The following is a 27,496-nucleotide window of genomic DNA, read 5'->3' as shown; positions in this document are numbered from 1 at the left end:
AATGTTTTGGGGGATATGGTTCTCGTTGGTGCCTAGAAAGTGAGAACCTATCCCACCCTCTCTATATGTTGTCTTGTCTGTCTTTCCCCCTCCCTATTTTGTCCCATAACAGTAGAGTCCTTTAGAGGGAGTGGCAGAGCAGAGCCAAGGTTGGGTCCCATATTGTGTGCAGCACTCGAGTGAGATTGAAGTGCCTTTCCTTATTATAACTACTGTTGCAGTGCCAAATCAGAATAATTCTGTGTGCAGTGGTGTGAGATTTGTAGTGCCCATCACCATATTGTTGCAGTGTCACTTACACATGCCCCACACTTACCTGAGGGAGTAAGGGGGAGGGTAACCTACCTGAAGGGAGGCTCTATTATGTCTACACAGACCAGGAAATCATACAGTCTACTGTGGGGAAACAGGGTCCGATCCATGATTTGAAAATAAAGCATATTAAATCCTATGTTGGTGGAGTTAAATGGTGTTCATACTAAAACTGTCTACCAATCCATCTCGTGACAAATCCATAATAAACTGTTGTATTTGTTATGTTCGCTATGTAGCCCTTGTGAATTATTGTGTTCCTTTTGACTCATCATATGTCCTACGGAAGCCACCGTACCTGCATGCGCTAAACAGTTATGTTAGTTTATGAATGTGAGGAGAGTTGTAGCTAGTACACCCCAGCAGTTTATAAAGAATTTAGCTAGTCTCGTTCGTTTAGCTACATAACGGTATTCTCTCTTGAATTCGGAGTTCCCCAAATGTAGCCTGCATAGGCTAATGCCTATGATCAAAATCAACACAGGTAGGCTGCAATTGTTTTCAAATATGTAGCCTATTTGACTGATAAACCTTAGCGAACAGCCCAATACATTTTAAATGACATCTTTAATCTACTTAGCACAGTGAAGATCATAACAATTTCTCTAATTCCTTTTCTATAAACTACCTACGCAATTTATCTGCTTAGTTTACCAGCATTGCTCAGCGTAGATGCGAGAAAAATAGATCTGTTCTAATTTGACCGCTATGACGCCGTTGAAGTTTACAGCCGGACTGTTTTCTCTCGTTCACTCCTGTGCGTTCTAATTTCAACGTGTACACGCTCGTTTTCATGAATTGTGTTGCCTCTTTTCATGGCATTTCTATCTGCAACGTTCGACACTGTTTGGCTACTGAACGTGGCTATTACCTAATAAACCACTCCCTCTCTTTCTCACACAGTTCTTTCTGAAGAAACGAAACCAACAGCTGAGCCACAGATAGATCAATGAGACAGATACTTCACCGAATGTATAAATGTGAAGCCTCCCGTTGGCGTTTCCACTCACTACCAAATATGGTGGTGAGAGGAAGTCCAGTGACCGGCAGTGGGAGAAGAAACAATACAGTTGTCTGTTTCCAAAACAAAAATATGTTACGAACAGAGTGGACAAAGTTTTTTTTTAGACTTTTACCCTTTGCCAACATTTCAAAAAAATGGTGTTGTTTAGAAGGAGTGTAATTGCACACACTCACTTCAGAGTCGTTTCCTAACGGAATAATGCAAATATATGCTAGAACGCGCCAATAGGCTCTCGCTAGCTCGTGCTTTGCTCTGTCCACCTCCTTGTTTGTTCTACCCACTAGGAGTCATTTGCTCCCATTAGAAACGACTGGCTGTGGTTTGTCTTGGGTTAGTTATACAAATATTTGGCTGACCTGGTGTAGCAGTACAAGAGACGAAACCAACAACTGCGCTGTAGCTGTACAGTAAGTAGTTGTATTAAGAATGCACCGGATGTATCGCACGTTAGTAACATGTAGTGACTCAACTACTGTGGCTCAAACTATAGATCTTTTGAATCAGAAAAAATTTAGTTGTCTAATCTGTGTGGGTTTACTGAATCCGGTGAGAATTCCCAGTGGACAGAGTTACTGCAAATTATGTATTGGTAACTGGGATCAGGATGACCAAAAGAATCCTTACCACATCTGCTTCCAGTGCAGAGAGACCTACACCCCAAGACCTGCATTAGACACAAACTGTCACGGATACGGCCGAGGCTGCCCCTCCTCCTCGTTCGGGCAGGCTTCGGCGGTCGTCGTCACCGGAGTGAGTACTAGCTGCCACCGATCGATGTTTCTGTGTCTCACTAGTTCTGTCTTTATTGTTCACACCTGTTACTCATTAGGCTTATTAGTTTCCCTATATTACCTCTGTTTTCCCTCCTGGGTGTGTGCGTGATTGTTCTGCGCCCAGACGCTGACACAAACACCAAGGTTGATGAAGTGGTGGAAAAAATAGAGAAGACTGGACTGCAAGCTGATGACACTGGATCTGGAAACATAGTCATATACTCCAAGTCATATACTGAGGAAACATACTGAGGAAATACTCGGCAAACATATGCTGAGAAATCAGCCCCTGGTTAGCAAGAAAAAGATATGGATCTTAACTTTTTCCTGTCTGCAGTGACTAAACTACATGGAGTATCATTAAATGTAGATAGGAATGTGGCATAGTATGAAATTAGCCAACTTGGACATTGTACTTTGCATGTCATGTGAGTTCAGTGAATTACACAGGCCCCTCCCATCTACCAGAGAAGGCAAATAGATAGAAATGTGCATCACAATACAACATTCAGGAAGAGTGTATATCACACAGAGAATAATGTTGTAATACCACAGTATTATTGCCTCAATACCACTACATGTTTGTCCACAGAAGAAGATGAGTGGGACAAAGAAGACACGCAAGCAAGAAACCCAGTCACCAGCTCCCTCTTCCATCGGACAGGCTGTGGAAAAACAGGACTTGGTAAGTCCAGAGTGTGTATGTACACAGTAGGTACGTGTGTTCAGTAATACCCTCCTGATTAAATTGTTGGTGAGATAATATCAAATCAAGTCAAATTTTATTGGCGACATGCGCCGAATACAACAGGTGCAGATATTACAGTGAAATGCTTACTTACAGCCCTTAACCAACAGTGCATTTATTTTAAATAAAAAAGTAAAATAAAACAACAACAAAAAAGTGTTGAGAGAAAAAATGAGCAGAAGTAAAATAAAATAACAGTAGGGAGGCTATATATACAGTGGGGTACCGGTGCAGAGTCAATGTGCGGGGGCACCGGCTAGTTGAGGTAGTTGAAGTAATATGTACATGTGGGTAGAGTTAAAGTGACTATGCATAAATAATTAACAGAGTAGCAGCAGCGTAAAAAGATGGGGTGGGGTGGGGGGGCAGTGCAAATAGTCCGGGTAGCCATGATTAGCTGTTCAGGAGTCTTATGGCTTGGGGGTAGAAGCTGTTGAGAAGTCTTTTGGACCTAGACTTGGCACTCCGGTACCGCTTGCCGTGCGGTAGCAGAGAGAACAGTCTATGACTAGGGTGGCTGGAGTTTTTGACAATTTTGAGGGCCTTCCTCTGACACCGCCTGGTATAGAGGTCCTGGATGGCAGGAAGCTTGGCCCCAGTGATGTACTGGGCCGTACGCACTACCCTCTGTAGTGCCTTGCGGTCGGAGGCCAAGCAGTTGACATACCAGGCGGTGATGCAACCAGTCAGGATGCTCTCGATGGTGCAGCTGTAGAATAGGCTTTGTCGTGCCCTCTTCACAACTGTCTTGGTGTGTTTGGACCATGATAGTTCGTTGGTGATGTGGACACCAAGGAACTTGAAGCTCTCAACCTGTTCCACTACAGCCCCCTAATTGTTTCTCTGACCTCCCCTTACCCTCTTTAACTTTGTCTATGTCACTGCCTCACCTGTCCCCCAATTTATAACTTGAAGAAGGAGTTTCAGGATCCAGAGCCAGGGAAGACACAGGAACTGTATGCCCAAATGGATTACATCCTGGATAGGGTAAATCAAAACAACTTCCAGCAATCGATGAAGGCAATTACTGAGTTCACCATTAACACAGAGGCCAGACTGAAGAGCATCATTCACCTCATATATGAGAGGGCCCTGGCACAACCTGCCAGCTCTGTGGTCTATGCCAACATGTGCCGCTGCCTCATGGGGGTAAGTCTGCATCTGTACAATTCTCCATCTGTGTGTATTTTGTCTGTCTCTCACAGAGGTGATTGCTATTTTTTGTCAAATGCCAGTGACCACACACCGAGAACAGGATGAAATCGTACATATTGTGCTTTTAACCAGAGTTTTTGCTCCCTTCTGCATATCCTCCTCAGCTTAAAGTACCCACCGCTGCCAAACCAGCAGTGACAGTAAATTTCCGCAAGCTGCTTCTGAACCGAGTCCAAAATGACTTTGAGAACATGGCGAGAAACAGTCGTGAAATCTTGCAGCAAAAGCAGGAGATGGTGGATGCCATCACCAAGGTAGCACATCCATCCCTTCAGATACACTGCCCACTACATTATAGACCAACACTTTGAGACATCTTTTTGAGATAGTCTAATCTGATCTAAATTATATTAATTCCTCTGTATGATTTTGATGTGCGATTGATTATGTTGCCCTAACTGTGAATTGGTAATATATTGTGGTGGTATTCCCTTCAATTGATCATTGGAATACGGTTTGTTATCTAACTAGTAACAATTTGTATAGTTTTACTTATTAACTTTCCTGATTCTTCCAGGAGGAGGAGCGCCAGCGACTGAGGAAGGAGCTGGAGGAGGCCAAGACCGAGGGGCGGAGGCAGTCGCTAGGCAATATCAAGTTCATGTGTGAGTTGTTCAAGTTGAAGATGCTGACGGAGTGCGTCATGCACGACGTCATCGTACAGCTGCTGAAGAACCAAGATGATAACTCGCTGGAGGGCCTGTGCACATTACTCTACACCATCGGCAAGGACTTGGACTTTAAGAAGGCCAGGGTACAGCATTTTGTCTGTGTCTGTCCGCCCATCCGTCTGTCTCTCTGTCTGTCTGTTCTTGAACAAAATAGAAACATTGTATTTCGTTTTTAAAATCCATGACAGCAAAATCAATGGCATTGCATCAATGGCATTTTAATCCCATATTTTGGGATTGATCAATCCAATAAAATAATTTTTTGGGGGGGATTCAGATCTATAAATCAGTCAAAAGCATTTACTTGGCCTGTCTATACTTCCACAGCCCAGAATGGATCAGTACTACAACCAGATTGTGAAGATTGTGAAGAATAGGACAACCTCCCCCAGAATCACAAGCATGCTGCAGGATGTGCTGGACCTCCGAAAGGTATGACCAGTTATTCTTAAACACCCATATCTAACCTCTTAGTAGTTTCATTTTCTTGCTCTACGCTATTAAAGCCATAGTATGTAGTTTATATGCATCAATTGTAGGAATTACAGTTCTATTAATTATATAATATTACAGATTATTGCATTGCCAAAATGATGTAATGTTTGAGATGAGTGATGTAATGTTTCTGTTGTGTGTGTGTGTGTGTGTCTTTCTCTCTCTAGAAAGAAACACCCCAGCTTGCGGAGTTGGTGGAAAAGATTGAGAAGACCGGGCTGCAAGCTGACAATGATGCTGAGAAACACACTGGACCTGGAGACACAGAACCTGTTTTGCGTCCTCACTATAAGTCATTAGCCATGAAGAATCAGAAGCTGATCAGCACATCTATACCACTACAGGAGAACACGTGTCCTCATTATGATAAACTGAAAGCTGAAGACTCAGCTGCTGCTCGGGGGGCTACCAAAAAGGTATGGATGGGATACCATTATAGGCTTAGTATAAGAGGTACATAGATATGTGGCAGACTATCAAATTATTTTATTGTTTCTGATCCAAAGTCCATATGTGTAGTCAGTGAAGTCAATACAGGCTTTACCCATCAACTAGAACAGACAGACATATTTAAACCTGACATATCTATCACAAAGGCATATGTTTTGATCCATTGTGTGATGTCAATTACCACTGTCTGTATGTTTGTCCACAGAAAAAGGCGAGTGTGCTGTTGAAGACATGCCAGCAGATAATCCAGGAGAGGGAGGAGGAGCTACAGAAACTGAGACAGGAAGTGGAGTGTCTAAAGGTGCGACATTAGCTGACTGATGGAGTCATGTGTAACTGCATACATGGAGTGTGTCTGAAAGTGGTCGTGTCAACAGAAGTGGTTGTATGGAATGCGAATCATCTAATTGGGCAGATTTGTTGCCACTCAAGACCATTTTGCGTGGCTGATTGGGCTGCACGATGAGTCGATTGTTGACAGCTGTAGCATTTTAGCTAAGCCTAACCTTAAACCTTTTCCTAACCTGCCACGTTAATTATCCTAACTTGCTACGCATTTTAGCTAAACCTAACCCTTTTCCTAACCTTAAACTCATTCTCCCAACCTGACACATTAATTATCCTAACCTGCTACGTTAATTCTCCTAACCTGCTACGTTGGTTCTCTTCACCTGCTATGTAAACAATAAGCTGGTCTAACCTATAATGGAGCATTAATGTTACACCATCGCCATTGATCCACCCACTGAAGTTACACCCATCGCTGTTGATCCACACAGAAACACTACAAATATGCAGTTACCCATACTTGGTGTGATGAGCTGTTTTAGGGCTCATCTATGTGTGAATCACAATTGTCTTTGCGTTTTGAATTGAATTTATTTTGGGTAAACAACATACAGTCCATTCGGAAAGTATTCAGACCCCTTGACTTTTTCCACATTTTGTTACGTTACAGCCTTATTCTAAAATTGATTACATTGATTTTTCCCCTCATCAATCTACACACAAAACCCCATAATGACAAAGCAAAAATAGTTTTGTTTTTGACATTTTTGCAAATGTATAAAAAACGGAAATATGGCAACGATTACAGCCTCAACTCTTCTTGAGTATGATGCTACAAGCTTGGCACACCTGTATTTGGGGAGTTTCTCCCATTCTTCTCTGCAGATCCACTCAAGCTCTTCAGGTTGGATGGGGAGCGTCGCTGCACAGCTATTTTCAGGTCTGTCCAGAGATGTGCGATTGGATTCAAGACCGGGCTCTGGCTGGGTCACTCAAGGACATTCAGAGACTTGTCCCGAAGCCACTCCCACGTTGTCTTGGCTGTGTGCTTAGGGTCAATGTCCTGTTGGAAGGTGAACCTTCGCCCAGTCTGAGGTCCTGAGCGCTCTGGAGCAGGTTTTCATCAAGGATCTCTCTGTACTTTGCTCCATTCATCTTTCCCTCTATCCTGACTAGTCTCTCAGTCCCTCCACTGAAAAACATCCCCACAGCATGATGCTGCCACCACCATGCTTCACCGTAGGGGTGGTGCCAGGTTTCCTCTAGACGTGACGCTTGGCATTCAGGTCAAAGAGTTCAATCTTGGTTTCATCAGACCAGAGAATCTTGTTTCTCATGGTCTGAGGGTCCTTTAGGTGCCTTATGGCAAACTTCAAGTGGGCACAATGTGCCTTTTACTGAGGAGTGGCATCCATCTGGCCAGTCTACCAGGCCTTATTGGTGGAGTGCTGCAGAGATGGTTGTCCTTCTGGAAGGTTCTCCCATCTCCACAGAGGAACTTTGGAGCTCTGTCAGAGTGACCATCGGGTTCTTGGTCACCTCCCTGACCAAGGCCCTTCTCCCCTGATTGCTCAGTTTGGCCGGGCAGCCAGCTCTAGGAAGAGTCTTGGTGGTTCCAAACTTCTTCCATTTAAGAATGATGGAGGCCAGTGTGTTCTTGGGGACTTTCAATGCTTCAGAAATGATTTGGTACCCTTCCCCAGATCTGTGCCTCGACACAATCCTGTCTCGGAGTTCTACGGACAATTCCTTCGACCTCATGGCTTGGTTTCTGCTCTGACATGCACTGTCAACTGTGGGACCTTATATAGACAGGTGTGTCCCATTCCAAGTCATGTCCAATCAATTGAATTTATCACAGGTGGACTCCAATCAAGTTGTAGATACATCTCAAGGATGATCAATGGAAACAGGATGCACCTGAGCTCAATTTCGAGTCTCTTAGCAAAGGGTCTGAATACTTATGTAAATAAGGTATTTCTGTTTTTTAATTTTAATAAATTTGCAAAAATGTCTAAACCTGTTTTCGCTTTGTCATTATGGGGTATTGTGTGTAGATTGATGAGGGGAAAATTTTTATTTAATCCATTTTAGAATTATGCTGTAACGTAAGAAAATGTGGAAAAAGTCAAGGGGTCTGAATACGTTCTGAATGCACTGTATACAACAAAATGTACAATGTGGACCCAGAGGGTATCACTTAAAAGTAGTAATTAAAAACGCTTGTTTCCAAAGTTGTCCTCGATGCTAAAAACAAAGACCTATAATGATTAAAAGGCAAGACAAAATTACAAACAACCATAAATACATTAATTTATATTGACATCCTAGAAATTGGCACTATTCTCTGCACTTTTCCCTAACCTTAAAAATCAACCATATTAATTTCACATTTCGACCTTTAAAAACGATCTATTCATTGCACATCATACCTGTCATTCAAATAAATACACCTGACCAGCAGTAGGGGCACAAGGGACAGTGGAGTGGTTTGTCTTACTTAGACAACCTTGTCCAAATGAAAACCTTTGCCTGCTTTTTAAAGCTATTTCTACTTTGTCTTTGCTTGACGTCCAAGGGGAGGCTATTTCATAGACAAATGCCTGTATCGAAAAACGTGCTCCTCGCTGTACTGTTTACTCTTAGGATTTTACAAGACATAACACTAGCTCTGGTATTGTAACTGTGCTGGTTATAGACCTAATCAATGTGGTTTTTCATATAACCTGGGGCACGATCATTTAAGATGTCAAACATATGATTAAGTTTAAGTTGGTCCACTCTGGAATCCAAAGGCAACAAGCGCACCTCCCGGAACTCCTGTACCCCTATGTGGGTCCTAGGGGGGACATGAAGCATATACCTGATAACATTATTTTGCATAACCTGCATTCTCTTTTTCACTATACCAAGAAGAGCAGTCATAATCAAAATGACACTGAATCAAGGTTGAGACAAGCAGTTTCTTAACCTTGTTGTGAAAATATATAGTGTTACGATAGAAACATTTCAATTTGGTCGCCATTTCAGAAATAATTTTAGCAGCAATCAGGTCTCTAGAAAGGGATTGATCTAGGGACACACCAAGATAATTACACTTGTTTTAGATTCAATCTCCTTGCCTGCACAGTTTACCTTTATCTTGTCAGCCCTAAGTAATCTACGTTTTGTTCCAAACAAAATCGATTCAGTTTTTCCCAAATGTAGCAACAATTTGTTGTCAGTCAACTAATCTCTAACAAAATGCAATTCCTTACTCAGGGTCTCCTGTATGTAAACTGTATCTTTCCCTGATACCAGTATGGCTGAGTCATCAGCATAAAGCAGGAGTTTGCACTTTACTGTATCTGGCATATCATTGACGTATACAAGAAATAAGAGAGGCCCTAAAATTGATCCCTATGGTACTCCACAGGATATCTCTTTGGCATCACCAACATTACATACTTGTATTCAGTTGGTCAGATATGACCTAAACCAATTAACTGCTACATAATTTAGACCCATGCCTTTCAGTTTCATCAGGAGAATATCATGGTCCACAGTGTCAAAAGCTTTCTGAATGTCCATGCCTGTATACAGCGGCTTGCGAAATTATTCACCCCCCTATTTTGTTGCCTTACAACCTGGAATTAAAATGGATTTTTTGTGGGTTTGTATCATTTGATTTACACATCATGCCTACCACTTTGAAGATGCAAAATATTTTCTATTGTGAAACAAACAAGAAATAAGACGAAAAAACAGAACTTGAGCGTGCATAACTATTCAACCCCCCCCCCCCCCCCATATTTACCGCCATCTGACAGCTTTTTTCTTGATGGCCAAAAAGCTCAATTTTAGTCACATCTGACCAGAGTACCTTCTTGTATATGTTTGGGGAGTCTCCCACATGCCTTTTGGCAAACACCAAACGTGTTTGCTTATTTTTTTCTTTAAGCAATGGCTTTTTTCTGGCCACTCTTCCGTAAAGCCCAGCTCTGTGGAGTGTATGGCTTAAAGTGGTCCTATGGACAGATACTCCAATCTCTGCTGTGGAGCTTTGCAGCTCCTTCAGGGTTATCCTTGGTCTCTTTTTTTGCCTCTCAAATTTAATGCCCTCCTTGCCTGGTCTGTGAGTTTTGGTAGGCGGCCCTCTTTTGGCAGGTTTGTTGTGGTGCCATATTCTCTCCATTTTGTAATAATGGATTTAATGGTGCTCTGTGGGATGTTCAAAGTTTTGGATATTTTTTTTTATAGCCCAACCCTGATCTGTACTTCTCCACAACTTTGTCCCTGACCTGTTTGGAGAGCTCCTTGGTCTTCTTGCTTGGTGGTGCCCCTTGCTTAGTGGTGTTGCAGACTCTGGGGCCTTTCAGAACAGGTGTGTGTGTATATATATATACTGAGATCATGTGACACTTAAATAAAGTCCACATGTGTGCAATCTAACTAATTATGTGACTTCTGAAGGTGGGGGCTTTATAGCAAAGGGGGTGAATACAGTGGGGGAAAAAAGTATTTAGTCAGCCACCAATTGTGCAAGTTCTCCCACTTAAAAAGATGAGAGAGGCCTGTAATTTTCATCATAGTTACACGTCAACTGTGACAGACAAATTGAGGGAAAAAAATCCAGAAAATCACATTGTAGGATTTTTTATGAATTTATTTGCAAATTATGGTGGAAAATAAGTATTTGGTCACCTACAAACAAGCAATATTTCTGGCTCTCACAGACCTGTAACTTCTTGTTTAAGAGGCTCCTCTGTCCTCCACTCGTTACCTGTATTAATGGCACCTGTTTGAACTTGTTATCAGTATAAAAGACACCTGTCCACAACCTCAAACAGTCACACTCCAAACTCCACTATGGCCAAGACCAAAGAGCTGTCAAAGGACACCAGAAACAAAATTGTAGACCTGCACCAGGCTGGGAAGACTGAATCTGCAATAGGTAAGCAGCTTGGTTTGAAGAAATCAACTGTGGGAGCAATTATTAGGAAATGGAAGACATACAAGACCACTGATAATCTCCCTCGATCTGGGGCTCCACGCAAGATCTCACCCTGTGGGGTCAAAATGATCACAAGAACGGTGAGCAAAAATCCCAGAACCACACAGGGGGACCTAGTGAATGACCTGCAGAGAGCTGGGACCAAAGTAACAAAGCCTACCATCAGTAACACACTACGCCGCCAGGGACTCAAATCCTGCAGTGCCAGACGTGTCCACCTGCTTAAGCCAGTACATGTCCAGGCCCGTCTGAAGTTTGCTAGAGTGCATTTGGATGATCCAGAAGAGGATTGGGAGAATGTCATATGGTCAGATGAAACCAAAATAGAACTTTTTGGTAAAAACTCAACTCGTCGTGTTTGGAGGACAAAGAATGCTGAGTTGCATCCAAAGAACACCATACCTACTGTGAAGCATGGGGGTGGAAACCTCATGCTTTGGGGCTGTTTTTCTGCAAAGGGACCAGGACGACTGATCTGTGTAAAGGAAAGAATGAATGGGGCCATGTATCGTGAGATTTTGAGTGAAAACCTCCTTCCATCAGCAAGGGCATTGAAGATGAAACGTGGCTGGGTCTTTCAGCATGACAATGATCCCATACACACTGCCCGGGCAACGAAGGAGTGGCTTCGTAAGAAGCATTTCAAGGTCCTGGAGTGGCCTAGCCAGTCTCCAGATCTCAACCCCATAGAAAATCTTTGGAGGGAGTTGAAAGTCCGTGTTGCCCAGCGACAGCCCCAAAACATCACTGCTCTAGAGGAGATCTGCATGGAGGAATGGGCCAAAATACCAGCAACAGTGTGTGTGAAAACCTTGTGAAGACTTACAGAAAACGTTTGACCTGTGTCATTGCCAACAAAGGGTATATAACAAAGTATTGAGAAACTTTTGTTATCGACCAAATACTTATTTTCCACCATAATTTGCAAATAAATTCATTCAAAATCCTACAATGTGATTTTCTGGATTTTTTTTTCTCATTTTGTCTGTCATAGTTGACGTGTACCTATGATGAAAATTACAGGCCTCTCTCATCTTTTTAAGTGGGAGAACTTGCACAATTGGTGGCTGACTAAATACTTTTTTTACCCCACTGTATGCACGCACCACTTTTCCGTTATTTTTTTTTTATTTTTTTTCACTTCACCAATTTGGACTATTTTGTGTATGTCCATTACCTGAAATCCAAATAAAAATCCATTTAAATTACAGGTTGTAATGCAACAAAATAGGAAAAACGCCAAGGGGGATGAATACTTTTGCAAGGCACTGTATTTCCCCTTCTCACTTTCCTGCTTGATGTGGTCAAAAAGGTGGATAAGGCTAGGATCAGTGGAATAAGCTGTTCTAAAGCCAGATTGGAGTTCATAAAGAAGTTTGTGCTCGAGAAGGTATCCCTCAAGTTGATTTAAAAACTCATCTCTCAACAACTTCAGATAAGGTGCTGAGGATCGACACAGGCCTGTAGTTTCCTACATTTGCTTTACTGCTCTTCTTGTGGAGCGGAACCACCCTTGCTGTTTTGAGATCATTGGGAAACGTACCCCTACTAACAGAAAGGTTTACAATATGCGTTATCATTTTAGCAGTGACACAAGCACTAACCTTTATGAATCTTGCAGGAAGGTTATCCAGCCCAGTTGCTTTGTTTGCGCTCATTAAGCATAATAGATTGGAAACTTTGTCCTCTGTTACCATGCACAGCTCAAACAAATCATTTGTGATACCTTTTGCTATGGTAAAAGTTGTTAATGAAACACTGGCCATAGTGTCCAGAGCAGGTCGGTAACTTCTTAATCAGAGATGTGGTAAAAAATGTGGTAAAATAATTTGCAACCTTTTCCTGGTCATAGCATAAAACATAATCATTATCCAGGCCAATACAACAGGATTTTATCTTATGGGGAGTTTTTGAGCCAATGTCCTTTAAAATGTTCCACAATTTACGAGGCTGATGTAAGTTGTCATTGACAGCGTCTATGTAATGTTGGGATTTGGCCTTATCCATTTTGTATCTTGCCTGGTTTCTACAGTTAATATAACCATCATAATCTTGTTGTAGATTTGTCCTTTTGAATTTGGCCAGGTAGCGATCCCTTTTCCTTATGAAGTGATCCATTTCCCTGACCGCTGTTTTGATTCTAATTTGTTTCATCGGAGCCAGAGAGTCGAGTGCAGACAGGAACATATCTTTAAATAAATATCAAGCTTGATCTACATCATCACAGTTTAGTACATGAGACCAATACAAATTTCCAAGTACTTCTACAAAATGCTCCTTTGAGTATTGTTTCATAGACCGTACCTTCATATAGTTATTACCTGACTCAAGTAGTATTTTGGATTTCTTATGGGTACAGTAGGTTACCATATGATCACTAAAACCAATGCTTGATTCCTCACATCCTCTCTTCTCACCTCCTTCTCAAAATGTATTGGAGGAGAAGATCTGAGTTTCCTCCCATCGGACCTTCTCCTCCAATGCGCTTTGAGAAGGTGGTGAGGAGAGAGGACGTGAGGAATGAAACAAATACAATTGATATTCATCCCATGGCTCTGTTCTCAAATAAAATAAAATGTTCACATGCTTCCTATACAACAAGTGTAGACTAACAGTGAAATGCTTACTTACAGTGAAATGCTTACTTACAGTGAAATGCTTACTAACAGTGAAATGCTACTTCCCAACAATGCAGAGAGAGAAATAATATAAATATAATAACACAATAAATACACAATCTGTGACAATAACTTGGCTATATACACAGGGTACCAGTACCGAGTCGATGTGCAGGGGTACGAGGTAATTGAGGTACATATGGGTAGGGGTAATGTGACTAGGCAACAGGATAGATAATAAGCAGTAGCAGCAGTGTATGTGATGAGTCAAAAGAGTTAGTGCAAAGGGGGGTCAATGCATATAGTCCAGGTAGCTATTTGGTTAACTATTTACCAGTCTTATGGCTTGGGGATAGAAGCTTATCAGGGTCCTGTTGGTTCTAGATTTGGTGCATCGGTACCACTTGCCATGTGGTAGCAGAGAGAACAGTCTATGACTTGGGTGGCTGGAGTCTTTGACAATTTTTAGGGCCTTCCCCTGACACCGCCTGGTATAGAGGTCCTGGATAGCAGGAAGCTCGGCCCCAGTGATGTACTGGGCCGTACGCACTACCCTCTGTAGCACCTTATGGTCGGATGCCAAGCAGTTGCCATACCAGTCAAGATGCTCTCAATGGTGCAGCGGTATAACTTTTTGAGAATCTGAGGGCCCATGTCAAATATTTTCAGCCTCCTGAGGGGATAGAGGTGTTGTCGTGCCTTCTTCACGACTGTCTTGGTGTGCGTGGACCATGTTAATTCCTTAGTGATGTGGACACCGAGGAACTTGAAGCTCTCAACCCGCTCCACTACAGCCCCGTCGATGTGGATGGGGGCGTGCTCAGCCCTCCTTTTCCTTTAGACCACGATCAGCTCCTTTGTCTTGCAGACGTTTAGGGAAAGGTTGTTGTCCTGGCACCACACTGCCAGGTCACTGACCTCCTTTCAATAGAGTACCACAGTATGAGTAATAAAACCTAATAATACCCATGGTTCCAATCGTTTTTCCACCATTCATTTTTCCCATAAGGGATTTTAGAAACACTTCAAATAAGGGCTGTGTTTCGTATACGCTTACCCTGGCGTGATGTTTTGATAACTGTGTAGATCTCTCTAGGACAAGGTGACTTTTATCAATATATTTGCCTGTTTTCATGATGGTGTTGGAGTCGTGCGCGGCCACGCAGTCGTGGGTGAACAGGGAGTACAGGAGGGAACTAAGCATGCACCCCTGAGGGCCCCCCATGTTAAGGGCCAGCATGGCAGATGTGTTGTTGCCTACCCTCACCACCTGGGGGTGTCCTGTCAGGAAGTCCAGGATCCAGTTGCAGAGGGAGGTGTTCAGTCCCAGGGTCCTGAGCTTAGTGATGAGCTTGGAGGGCACTATGGTGGTGTACGCTAAGCTGTAGTCAATGAAAAACATTCTCACATACAGTAGGTGTTATGTAGGTGGGGAGGGCAGTGTGGAGTGCAATGGAGATTGTGTCTTCTATTAGGGTGGTATGCAAATTGGAGTGGGTCCAGGGTGTCTGGAATGATGGTGTTGATGTGAGCCATGACCAGTCTTTCAAAGCATTTTATGGCTACAGATGTGAGTGCTATGGGGCCATAGTCATTTAGACAGGTTATCTTGGAGTTATTGAGCCCAGGGACTATGGAGGTCTACTTGAAACATGTAGGTATTACAGACAGGGTCAGGGAGACTTTGAAAATATCAGTGAAGATACTTGCCAGCTGATCAGCGCGTGCTCTAGGTACGCTTCCTTGTAATCAATCTGTCCCCGCGGCCTTGTGAATGTTAACCTGCTTAAAGGTCTTGCCTGTTTGATGGCTTCCGGATGGCGTCCAGATTAGTGTCCCACTCCTTGAAAGTGGCAGCTCTAGCCTTTAGCTCAGTGCGGATGTTGCCTGTAGTCCATGGTTTCTGGTTGGGATATGTACGTACGTTCACTGTGGGGACGACGTCGTCGATGCACTTATTAATGAAGCTGGTGACTGATGTGGTAAACACCTCAATGTTATCAGATACATCCCAGAACATATTCCAGTATGTGCTAGCAAAACAGTCCTGTAGCTTAGCATCCGCTTCATCGGACCACTTCCGTATTGAGCACGTCACTGGTACTTACTGTTTGAATTTGTGCTTGTAAGCAGGAATCAGGAGCATAGAGTTATGGTCAGATTTGCCAAAGGGAGGGCGAGGGAGAGCCTTGTGTTTGTTTCTGTGTGTGGAGTAAAGGTGATCAAAGATTAGTTTTGTCACCTCTAGTTGCACAGGTGAAATGCTGTTAAAAGTGAGGTAAAATGGATTTCAGTTTCGCTGCATTAAAATCACCGGCCAGCGCCGCGACCGGGAGACCCATGCGGCGGCGCACAATTGGCCCAGCGTCGGCTGGGTTAGGGGAGGGTTTGGCCGGCTGGGATATTCCTTGTCCCATCGCGCTCTAGCGACTCCTTGTGGCGGCCCGGGCGCATGCACGCTGACTTCAGTCACCAGCTGTACGGTGCTTCCTCTGACACATTGGTGGGGCTGGCTTCCGGGTTAAGCGAGCAGTGTGTCAAGAAGCAGTGCGGCTTGGCGGGGTCGTGATTCGGAGGACACATGGCTCTCGACCTTCGCCTCTCCCGAGTCCGTACGGGAGTTCAGCGATGGGACAAGACTGTAACTACCAATTGGATATCACGAAAAAGTGGTAAAAAGTACCCAAAAAATAAAAATACAAAAATTCTCCGGCCATTCTGCCTATGGATGTGCATTTTCTTGTTTGCTTGTGGCCCTATACAGCTCATTTAGTGCGGTCTTAGTGCCAGCATTGATTTGTGGTGGTAAATAGACAGCTACAAGGTATCTAACTCAGACAAGCAAAAACTAGAGACCTCCTAAACAATAGAGTAAGAAGAATGTCTAGAGCTGCCGACTCAATGAAGTAGAAATCTTGATCCAAATCGTGGTTAGTGATCGATGTTCTGATGTCCAGAAGCCATTTTCGATCATAGGAAATTAAGGTGGAGACATTATGTAAAAAAATAGCAGTATTGGTCAGGAGCCCGTAAAACGGCCGCTATCCACTGCAGTCCATCAATCATGACGGGGAGTGTGCAAGTCCATACTTTGGGATAAGTGTGGAGAATTCGGGACGCAGACAATGCTTACCAAAGTTTCTGAGCCAAATGTCTCAACAGACGCCTCTTTCTCTGTCTTTTGACAGTGCTTATCACAGGCTACAATGGAGGACAGTGAGAGGTTCTTCACCAAGCTGATTGAGACAAGGTGCTCAGAGGTGAGAGAGGTGATCCAAGCTAAAGAGAAGGAGATGGTGAGTGAGGCTGAGGGACTCCTACAGACACTAGAGCAGGAGCTTGATGAGCTGAAGAGGACTGAAACAGAGGGCAGACAGCTTCCACACATAGAGGTCTACCCCCATTTCCTACAGGTAAGATCAATAGCGCTCTAATAAAGTGCTACAGATGTTCACAAGAACATTTAAGAGTGTAAAGTTTGACATTTAGAAGGGGAAATGTTTTGATCCGTTTTGAACAAAGGCATTTATTTTCTCTATATTGGTAGGTCAATATCATTCAGCACTTAGAATATAGACAACTTCACCTGGGGATAAAGACACATTTTGGACATTAACAGGAATTATTTTTATTTTTTTCACCTTTATTTAACCAGGTAAACCAGTTGAGAACAAGTTCTCATTTACAACTGCGACCTGGCCAAGATAAAGCAAAGCAGTGCGATAAAAACAACAACACAGAGTTACATATGGGGTAAAACAAAACAAAGTCAAAAATACAACAGAAATAAATATATATACAGTGTGTGCAAATGTAGCAAGTTATGGAGGTAAGGCAATAAATAGGCTATAGTGCAAAATAATTACAATTAGTATTAACACTGGAATGATAGATGTGCAAGAGATGATGTGCAAATAGAGATACTGGGGTACAAATGAGCAAAATAAATAACAATATAGGGATGAGGTAGTTGGGCGGGCTAATTTCAGATGGGCTGTGTACAGGTGCAGTGATCGGTAAGGTGCTCTGACAACTGATGCTTAAAGTTAGTGAGGGAGATAAGAGTCTCCAGCTTCAGAGATTTTTGCAATTTGTTCCAGTCATTGGCAGCAGAGAACTGGAAGGAATGGCGGCCAAAGGAGGTGTTGGCTTTGGGGATGACCAGTGAGATATACCCGCTGGAGCGCATACTACGGGTGGGTGTTGCTATGGTGACCAATGAGCTAAGATAAGGCGGGGATTTGCCTAGCAGTGATTTATAGATGGCCTGGAGCCAGTGGGTTTGGCGACGAATATGTAGTGAGGACCAACCAACAAGAGCGTACAGGTCACAGTGGTGGGTAGTATATGGGGCTTTGGAGACAAAACGGATGGCACTGTGATAGACTACATCCAATTTGCTGAGTAGAGTGTTGGAGGCTATTTTGTAAATGACATCGCCGAAGTCAAGGATCGGTAGGATAGTCAGTTTTACGAGGGCATGTTTGGCAGCATGAGTGAAGGAGGCTTTGTTGCGAAATAGGAAGCCGATTCTAGATTTAACTTTGGATTGGAGATTCTTAATGTGAGTCTGGAAGGAGAGTTTACAGTCTAACCAGACACCTAGATATTTGTAGTTGTCCACATACTCTAGGTCAGACCCGTCGAGAGTAGTGATTCTAGTCGGGTGGGCGGGTGCAAGCAGTGTTCGGTTGAAGAGCATGCATTTAGTTTTACTAGTGTTTAAGAGCAGTTGGAGGCTACTGAAGGAGTGTTGTATGGCATTGAAGCTCGTTTGGAGGTTTGTTAACAGTGTCCAATGAAGGGCCAGATGTATACAAAATGGTGTCGCCTGCGTAGAGGTGGATCTGAGAGAGGCATGACAGCATTTTGTACCATTGTAGAGGATGGAGAACTCTTACGTTTTCAGAATTCCAAGGAGAGATATGGTATGGATAACCAAGATTTCTTCAGATTTTTAAAATTAGTCTTTTGAAAAAGAGAAATATTACAGAGCCTTCTTTGATACCAAATATGACTATCCATGTGATTCGAAATGCATATAAATAGGCAATGTCCAAGACAACCTCTTCACTCTGTCATGGCCTGATAGACTCTAGAAAAGACTCAACTCTTTATATTAAAGCAAAATGGGAAAAGGAACTGAATATAGACATCTCAGAGGAAGACTGGGACAATATATGCAGTACCCAAAATACAGTGCATTCAGAAAGTATTCAGACCTGTTGACTTTTTCCACATTTCGTTACATTACAGCCTTATTCTAAAATTGATTAAACTGCCCCCCCCCCCCTCATCAATCTACACACAATACCCAATAATGACAAAGCAAAAACAGGTTCTTAGAAATCTTTGCCAATTTATTAAAAATAAAAAACTGAAATATCACATTTACATAAGTATTCAGACCCTTTACTCAGTACTTTGTTGAAGCACCTTTAGCAGCGATTACAGCCTCGAGTCTTCTTCGGTATGAGGCTACAAGCTTGGCACACCTGTATTTGTGGAATTTCTCCCATTCTTCTCTGCAGATCCTCTCAAGCTCTGTCAGGTTGGATGGGGAGTGTTGCTGCACAGCAATTTTCAGGTCTCCCAAGAGATGTTTGATCAGGTTCAAGTCCGGGCTCTGGCTGGGCAATTCAAGGACATTCAGAGACTTGTCCCTAAGCCACTCCTGCGTTGTCTTGACTGTGTGCTTAGGGTCGTTGTCCTGTTAGAAGGTGAACCTTTGCCCCAGTCTGAGGTCCTGAGCGCTCTGGTTTTCATCAAGGATCTCTCTGTACTTTGCTCCCTGCCACTGAAAAACATCCCCGCAGCATGATGCTGCCACCACCGTGCTTCACCGTAGGGATGGTGCCAGGTTTCCTCCAGACGTGACGCTTGGCATTCAGGCCAAAGAGTTCAATCTTGGTTTCACCAGAATCGAGAATCTTGTTTCGCATGGTCTGAGGATCCTTTAGGTGCCTTTTGACAAACTCCAAGCAGGCTGTAATGTGCCTTTTACTGAGGAGTGGCCTCCGTCTGGCCACTCTACCATAAAGGCCTGATTGGTGCAGAGATGGTTGTCCTTCTGGAAGGCTCTCCCATCTCCACAGAGGATCTCTGGAGCTCTGTCAAAGTGACCATCAGGTTTTTGGTCATGTCCCTGACCTAGGCCCTTCTCCCCCGATTGCTCAGTTTGGCCGGGCGGCCAGCTCTAGGTAGAGTATTGGTGGTTCCAAACTCCTTCCATTTAAGAATGATGGAGGCCACTGTGTTCTTGGGGACCTTCAATGCTGCAGACATTTTTTTGTACCCTTCCCCCGATCTGTGCCGCGATACAATCCTGTCTCGGAGCTCTACGGACAATTCCTTTGACCTCATGGCTTGGTTTTTGCTCTGACATGCACGGTCAACTGTGGGACCTTTATATAGACAGGTGTGTTTCTTTCCATATCATGTAAAATTGAATTTACCACAGGTGGACTCCAATCAAGTTGTAGACACATCTCAAGGATGATCAATGGAAACAGGATGCACCTGAGCTCAATTTCAAGTCTCATAGCAAAGGGTCTGAATACTTATGTAAATAAGGTATTTCTGTTTTATTTTATTTTTGATACATTTGCAAAAATGTCTCAACCTGTTTTCGCTTTGTCATTATGGGGTATTGTGTGTAGATTGATGAGGATTTTTACTTATTTCATCCATTTTAGAATAAGGCTGTAACGTAACAAAATGTGGAAAAAGAAAGTGGTCTGAATACTTTCCGAATGCACTGTACTTCTGCAAACTCAATGATAAAGAAATGTGTGAGTAAGATATGACTAAAATGTCACACCCTCAGTTAAACTAATAATGTATGACTAATTAGTAGACTAGAGCTTAGAGAGTTAATCAAATGTGTTTATATCACAGCAACAGAGTATTTGTGTCTTGTAATTAGGCAAGCAGAAGTGCAAAACGATTGAAACCAAATAACAGGAGACTGGTTCCCAAAACACACAGGGAAAGGGGAGTGAAGAGGCTTTCAGGATATTGTGAGGACGCGATAACTGAAGAATGCAGCCTGCCCGAGCAAGAAGTAGACTATGATAAGAACGTGTGTGTGTGAGACCTGATGGTCAGGAGAGCAGAGGAAAATCACGTGAGCTAGACCCAGGTGTGAACTTACAAGATGTGTACAGTGGAAAAATACAGCCCGCCTACAGCGGGGTGGGATTTCTCCTCTGACGTGTGCATATAAAAATATTGTACGACCATTTTGTTGCAGAGCGCTCTCATGAATAAACGTGTTGACCATTGCAGGATTGAGTCTTTGTTTAATTTATTCAAACTAAGAGATTTACAACCTTTTGGGAATTATTCAAAGATTTAAGAAGTAGTTGACTTCAACCATTGAGATAACAAAATTATTGTGACACTCAAGAACATGGAGAGAGTTCTGTTTGAAAAATATAACTCATTTTTTTTATCACTCCTAGAATCAAAAGTCAACAGCTAGGTATACAACAGCCATGCTGGCAGCTGTGTGGCCATGTAGATGCCAACCACACCCATGTTTAATGGAAATATCCAAAGATGTCATTTTTGGGGGATAATGTATGCTCAGTGCTAAAATATGTCTTAAGATATGAAGTCCCTAGAACTTGCCCTATAATGTACCTTGGTAATGTCCCAGAGAATGTGATGGGCAGTCAGATACTTGTTAAAAGTCACCTTGCTGCAAGTAAAAAAGCCAGTACCAGGAACTGGTATAAAGTAGAAGCCCCAAAAGTATAATCCAATAAATCTTTATATGGAAAGCTTGACATACATATACCTTAAGACTCCAAAAACCTTTATTTGAAAGTAACTGGGAGAAATAGATATAATTCACAAACCAGGAAGACTTGATTAACTAATATCTTGTTAAGCTTTAGTTCATTGTTTTGTTTTAGTTTTTTTTACTGTTTTTGCTGAACTGTTTTGAAAAGGTGTGTGTATGTATATATATTATATTAAAAAGAGGATATAGACAACTTCTATCTCTGCTCACTATATATAACTATTTATATGGACACCTGATATGTTGACTTTTACCATGTTGCAGTGTATTAAGAAGTTTTTCTGAAATGGATTTGTGGGATATCTGATGTCCTGAATGTTTCATTGTCTGTTTGTAGACATTGCCCAGCATCACTGAGGCTTTTGAAGAAGTGAGGACATATGCCTCTGAAATGCAACAACAATTTGAGGATTCCTCCAAGTTGCAATTTGTGGAGTTTTCTAAATCAGGTGCTTATTTCAAATTATAGGCCTACTTAGGTCTGCAAAATTCCAGTAACTTTTCCAACATGCCCAGGTTTTTCAGAAATCCTGGTTAGAGGCAATTGGATTCCCTGCTTATTCCCTCCTGATTCCGGGAATCTTCCAGCCGGGATTTCTGGAAAACCTGGGAAGTATGGTTAAATTGCTGGGATTTTTGCAACCCAAGGACTACTATTTCTAAGCACAATAAGATTCCTTCATATGTGAACACTTTTTTTCTGTATTTCTTTCAACAGTTGAAGAAAGTCTGGGACCATACAGTAAGTACCCAGCTAGCACAACGTTCTGAGAACTATATGTTTCTTAGAGCTTGGTGAGAGCGTGGTTGTCCTATGGTTATTTTGCATACAACCTTCCCACAACGTTCTGGGAATGGTGCAGATTACCCAACTAGCACATAATTTTCTGAAAACCATATGTTTCTTTGGTGGGAATTCCAGTACTTCAGCATAACATTTCCTACAGGTTTCCTCATGGTTCTATTTAAAATTATGTTCTCAAATCATTCCGAGAATGTTAAGAAACAACGTTCTTCTGTGGGAATTTCAGTACTTCAGCATAACATTTCCTACAGGTTTCATCATGGTTCTATTTAAAGTCATGCTCTCAGAACATTAAGAAAACTTTCTATAAAAACCACAAGAAAACATTAATAACGTTTAAAGAAGGTTCTAAGAATGTTATTTAACAACGAATATATCCTATCTTGTTAAGTGTGTTCAGGTGTGATGGCCACGCCCACTAATAGGCCACACCTGATCATAATGAGTGCTTGTTCCCTTTGAAATGGGGTCTGTTTAAATAGATTAAAATGAACAGTTTTGTATGAGTAAAAAAAACATGGTGTGATAGCTCCGTCGTGGTGGCACAGTGGACTAATTCCATGGATAAACAACAGAAGATCATAGGTTCAAGTCTCACTGACGGCGTGCCACAATAACAAATAAATGTGTTTGCATGATTAATGCCTAAGCAAAATAATTTCCATGTGTCCTATCTGTGCTTGGAATTAAAATAAATTAAATTAAACTACCAGTGTTATTAAAAGTCTTATTGAAACATATTCTCAAAACGTTATTTAATTACCTATAATTTTAGTTCTCAGAACGTTAATACAACCTCCAAGGAAAACTTTCAGGAAACATAGTAAAAGGTTCTGAGAACCTCCCTGAGACCTTAAAATGTAAGTTCCCAGAACAGGCTACTTTTCACTTTTTTAAACGTTCTCAAACGTATGACTTCGTTTCCAGAACCAATGGGAAACCAAAACGTACATTCCCACAACTTCCAAGGAACCAAATGTGCTAGCTGGGTAGTACCATCACAGCAGAATTACTGGCATAAAGTAAAGGACCTAACATACAGGACTGACATACAACCTCCTCTTTCTCCTTCTTGTTTTATTTTTCTCTCGCTCTCTCTCAGCTATCAGTTCTCTTAGCACTACCAGACAGGCAGTGGAAGAAAAGGACTTGGTAAGATCTGGTCAGATTAATATATACATGTGTAATACACTCCTGGTTGAATATCGATGCGATAATATCTGTTGGTGATGCTGCCCCTTTGTTATTGCCTCCCTACCCCCCTTTAACTCTGCTTACTCCCTCTTCTGCCCTCTTAACTTATTACTTGAAGGAGGACTTTGTTGACCTAGAGACAGTGAAGACAGAAGAAATGTATGAACAAATGGATAACATCCTGGCCAGTCTGACTCCCAAGAACTTCCATCAGTCGATGAAGGTAGTGAGTGCATTCACCATTGACACAGAGGACAAACTCAAGGGCATCATTGACTCTATATATGAGAGGGCCATCCTAAACCCTACCGGCGCCGAGGTCTATGCCAAGGTGTGCCACCACCACCAATTCATGGGGGTACGTCTGCATCTGTACAAGTCTCCATGTGTGTATTTGTGTTTGCCTGTCACCAACAGCTGTGTATTATTTTTTTAAAGATTTTACTAACTCTTAGGGCAACACACTGAGTGTACAAAACATTGCTCTTTCCATGTCTTAGACTGACCAGGTGAATCCAGGTGAAAGCTATGATCCCTTATTGATGACACATGTTAAATCCACTTCAATCAGTGTAGATGGAGGATTTTTCAGCCTTGAGACAATTGAGACGTGAATTGTGTATGTGTGCCATTCAGAGGGTGAATGGACAAGACAAAATATTTAAGTTCCATTTGAACGGGGTATGGTAGTAGGTGCCAGGCGCACAGGTTTGAGTGTGTCAAGAACTACAACGCTGCTGGGTTTTTCACGCTCAACAGTTTCCTGTGTGTATCAAGAATAGTCCATCACCCAAAGGACATCCAGCTAACTTGACACAACTGTGGGACGCATTGGAGTCAACATTTTCAAGTATTTTCAATTATTGTGGTGGCAACATGTTATGGGTATGCTTGTCACCGGCAGCGACTGGGGAGTTTGTCAAGATCAAAATACATTTTTGAAAGGAGCAAAGCCCAGGTAAAAAGTTAAAGGAAAACCCGCCATAGTCTTCTGAAAACTTAACTATGGGATAGAGTTTTCCTTTTCAGCTGGACAATTACGCACATTTTAATGCAAAAAAAACACACCAAAATGGTTTTCCAATAAGTATTGAGTGTTCGTGAGTGGTCCAGTATCAACCCCCCTGACTTAAATCTGCGTGAAAATCATAGACAAGGTTTGAATATTGCTGTCCATCAATGATTCCCAACTGAATTTACTGAGCTTGAGCAATTTTGACTAAAAACAATGCCCTGTAATGGCTGCAAAAGGTGCTTCCACCAAGTATTAGGCTAACTTTGCGGTGTGAAGAAGTACGCAATCAATATGTCTTCATTTTTTATCTTTTATTAATTTGGAAGATTTTCTATAATTTGTCTTTCATTTTGAAAATGTGAAGTAGTTTGTGCAGATCTGTAGGAAGAAATCCCGATTTTTAATTTTTATTTGAAGGCAGCAAAATGTGAAGACTGTGACTATATATATATATATATATATATATATATATATATATATATATATATATATATATATATATATATATATATATATATATATATATATATATATATATATATATATATATATATATATATATATATATATATATATATATATATATATATATATATATATATATAACAAATAAGTATCCAATACAGAAATGTAATAGTGGTCAACGTTCAGAATCTAATTCAAATCTAACTCGCTCTCTGTGTCGCTCTCTCCATAATCTGATGACAACCCATCAATGGGTTTTTGTGTCCTACATATCCTGCCCTTTCAGCTCAAAATACCTGGAGTGACAGTAAATTTCCGCAAGCTGCTGCTGAACCAATGCCAGAAGGGCTTTGAGAAAGATAATAGTAAGATCTTAAAAGAAAAGCAGAGGGAACTGGACGCCACCACTGAGGTAGCACATCATACACCAACATTTTATCTCTGAGATATCAAAATCCACATTACATAAACTTAATTTCTCTTCCTAATGCCTTATTCTTTCTAAACAATTGTAATTGATTAAGTTTCCCTTAACTTTACATTGGTATTACATTTAAGTATTCCCTTCAACTGATCATTGTAACGCTTGTAACAACATGTACCTTGTTTAGTCCAGTGCCATTTTTATTAGTACAAGGCAGGCTGAACAGACGTCCCGGTTTCCTTCCAGGAGGAGGACCGCCAGCGACTGAGGGAGGAGCTGGAGGAGGCTAAGGCAGAGGGGCAGCGGGAGTTGCTAGGCAACATCACATTCATCTGCGAGTTGTTCAAGTTGAAGTTGATGACCGAGGGCCTCATAGACTACTGCATCGTAAAGCTAATAAAGGATGGGGATGATGATTCGCTAGAGGGTCTGTGCACAATACTCTTCACCATTGGCAAGGACTTGGACTCTGAGAAGAACCAGGTCTGTCTGTCTGTATAGATTTATTGATGTGCGTCTGTTGTTTGTCAGTCAACAGCATTCACTAAGCCTGTCTATACTTCCACAGCCCAGAATGGATGAGCACTACACGCAGATTAATCTGATAAAGGAGAGAAGGAGGACCTCCCACAGAATCCGTTATATGCTTCATGATGTGCTGGACCTCAGAACGGTATGACCAGCTATCCCACAACCTCCACTACCTGTTATGTTTGTTCTGTGTCTTTGGTTGTCTGTCTGTCTCTCTCTTTCTCCCCCTCCCTCCCTCTCTCTCACCTATCCTCTAATCTTAAAGCACTGATATTAGATTGTTCAAGTCTAATTTAATGTTTCACTCTCTGTTCCACTTTCTCTCTCCAGCTCCATTTGTACAAGGAACAAAAGGAAGACCATTGAAGACCAGGACTGTGTTTTTTACAATGGTTTTCCAACACACATGCACAAACACACATCATCGAGTTACTGTAAATGTTTATTTGTTTAATTTGATATGTATAGTCCAATCACAAGAACTGAACATAGCCGTTTTGCATTGAAATGCATGTTTCATGTGTGTTACCAGGTTTCAATTCAAACTTTTTATGCAAGTAAAGTACAGATGTATGATCTTCATTTGAGGCAGTTTGTTACAGCAGGAAAATAATCCTGCAGCAACAGTAAATGTGTATTATTCTGTGGATTATAATTAATGGATATGTTTTATAGGGGTTGATGCATTTTACGTTAGGGCAAATCAGGTCTGACATTTTAAAGTGGAAATTACTAACTTTAGAAGCCTTTTTAAACCTTGAATACACTACAAGTTTGCATTTCCTGCTGTGCAAGAAAATTCTCACCTACAAGAGTGATCAAATTAAGATCCTACATCTGTACATGTCGGATAGAAAATGTCACGACAGGCCTGATGGAAACAGCTAATTTGTCAGTAAACTTTCCAGAGTTTGACAAAACAAGGTGAGATTGTTTTGTGTCTGTAAAATGTATTATGTGAGAAATGGCAGTGGAACATATTCATGCGCAAATATTGATATAACAAGGCAACAGTAAACATGTTGTCCCCCATGAATGATGCAAGGTAGGGGACATTAGACCGGTGGAAATCTGTCCTTTGGTCTGATGAGTCCAAATCTGAGATTTTTGGTTCCAACCGCCGTGTCTTTGTGAGACGCAGAGTAGGTGAACAGATGATCTCCACATGTGTGGTTCCCACCGTGCAGCATGGAGGAGGAGGTGTGATGGTGTGGGGGTGCTTTGCTGGTGACACTGTCAGTGATTTATTTAGAATTCAAGTTACACTTAACCAGCATGGCTAGCACAGCATTCTGTGCATCACCTTACCTCAACCCAATTGAGATGGTTTGGGATGAGTCGGACCGCAGAGTGAAGGAAAAGCAGCAAACAAGTGCTCAGCATATGTGGGAACTCCTTCAAGACTGTTGGAAAAGCATTCCAGGTTAAGCTGGTTGAGAGAATGCCAAGAGTGTGCAAAGCTGTCATCAAGGCAAAGGGAGGCTACTTTGAAGAATCTCAAATATAAAATATATTTTGATTTGTTTAACACTTTTTGGGTTACTACATGATTCCATATGTGTTATTTCATAATGTTGATGTCTTCACTATGTACAATGTAGAAAATAGTTTAAATTAATATATATATAATTTAAAAAAAAACTTTTTAATGAGCAGGTGTGTCCAAAC

At 41.8% G+C, this 27,496-nt stretch overlaps 1 protein-coding gene across 6 annotated transcripts; it reads left to right on the top strand.

Annotated features, from left to right (window-relative positions):
• The first annotated feature begins 621 nt into the window (after positions 1 to 621).
• Positions 622 to 26,744, top strand: LOC311101100 (uncharacterized protein). 6 transcript variants are annotated; one of them, XM_084142162.1, is made up of 19 exons: positions 622 to 796; positions 1,216 to 1,743; positions 1,976 to 2,086; positions 2,702 to 2,794; positions 3,773 to 4,006; positions 4,177 to 4,326; positions 4,590 to 4,826; positions 5,071 to 5,175; positions 5,406 to 5,654; positions 5,894 to 5,989; positions 16,776 to 17,000; positions 21,732 to 21,843; positions 22,113 to 22,136; positions 23,302 to 23,351; positions 23,512 to 23,751; positions 25,160 to 25,285; positions 25,544 to 25,780; positions 25,866 to 25,970; positions 26,159 to 26,744. In XM_084142162.1, the coding sequence occupies exons 4-19, from the start codon at positions 2,708 to 2,710 to the stop codon at positions 26,192 to 26,194; spliced, it is 2,313 nt and encodes a 770-aa protein (XP_083998288.1). In that variant the 5' UTR covers positions 622 to 796; positions 1,216 to 1,743; positions 1,976 to 2,086; positions 2,702 to 2,707; the 3' UTR covers positions 26,195 to 26,744. The 6 variants fall into 6 exon arrangements, 5 of the variants coding, with proteins under 5 accessions (XP_083998288.1, XP_083998286.1, XP_083998285.1 ...); XR_014609878.1 differs by lacking the exons at positions 622 to 796; positions 1,216 to 1,743 and having other exon boundaries at positions 1,757 to 2,086; positions 25,485 to 25,780; XM_084142160.1 differs by lacking the exons at positions 622 to 796; positions 1,216 to 1,743 and having other exon boundaries at positions 1,757 to 2,086; positions 2,705 to 2,794.
• The last annotated feature ends 752 nt before the right edge of the window (positions 26,745 to 27,496 follow it).

This window comes from Coregonus lavaretus (genome assembly GCF_964263955.1).
Source record: "Coregonus lavaretus genome assembly, chromosome: 2".
Classification (NCBI taxonomy): Eukaryota; Metazoa; Chordata; class Actinopteri; order Salmoniformes; family Salmonidae; genus Coregonus; species Coregonus lavaretus.
This window is presented reverse-complemented; position numbering and strand designations above follow the sequence as displayed.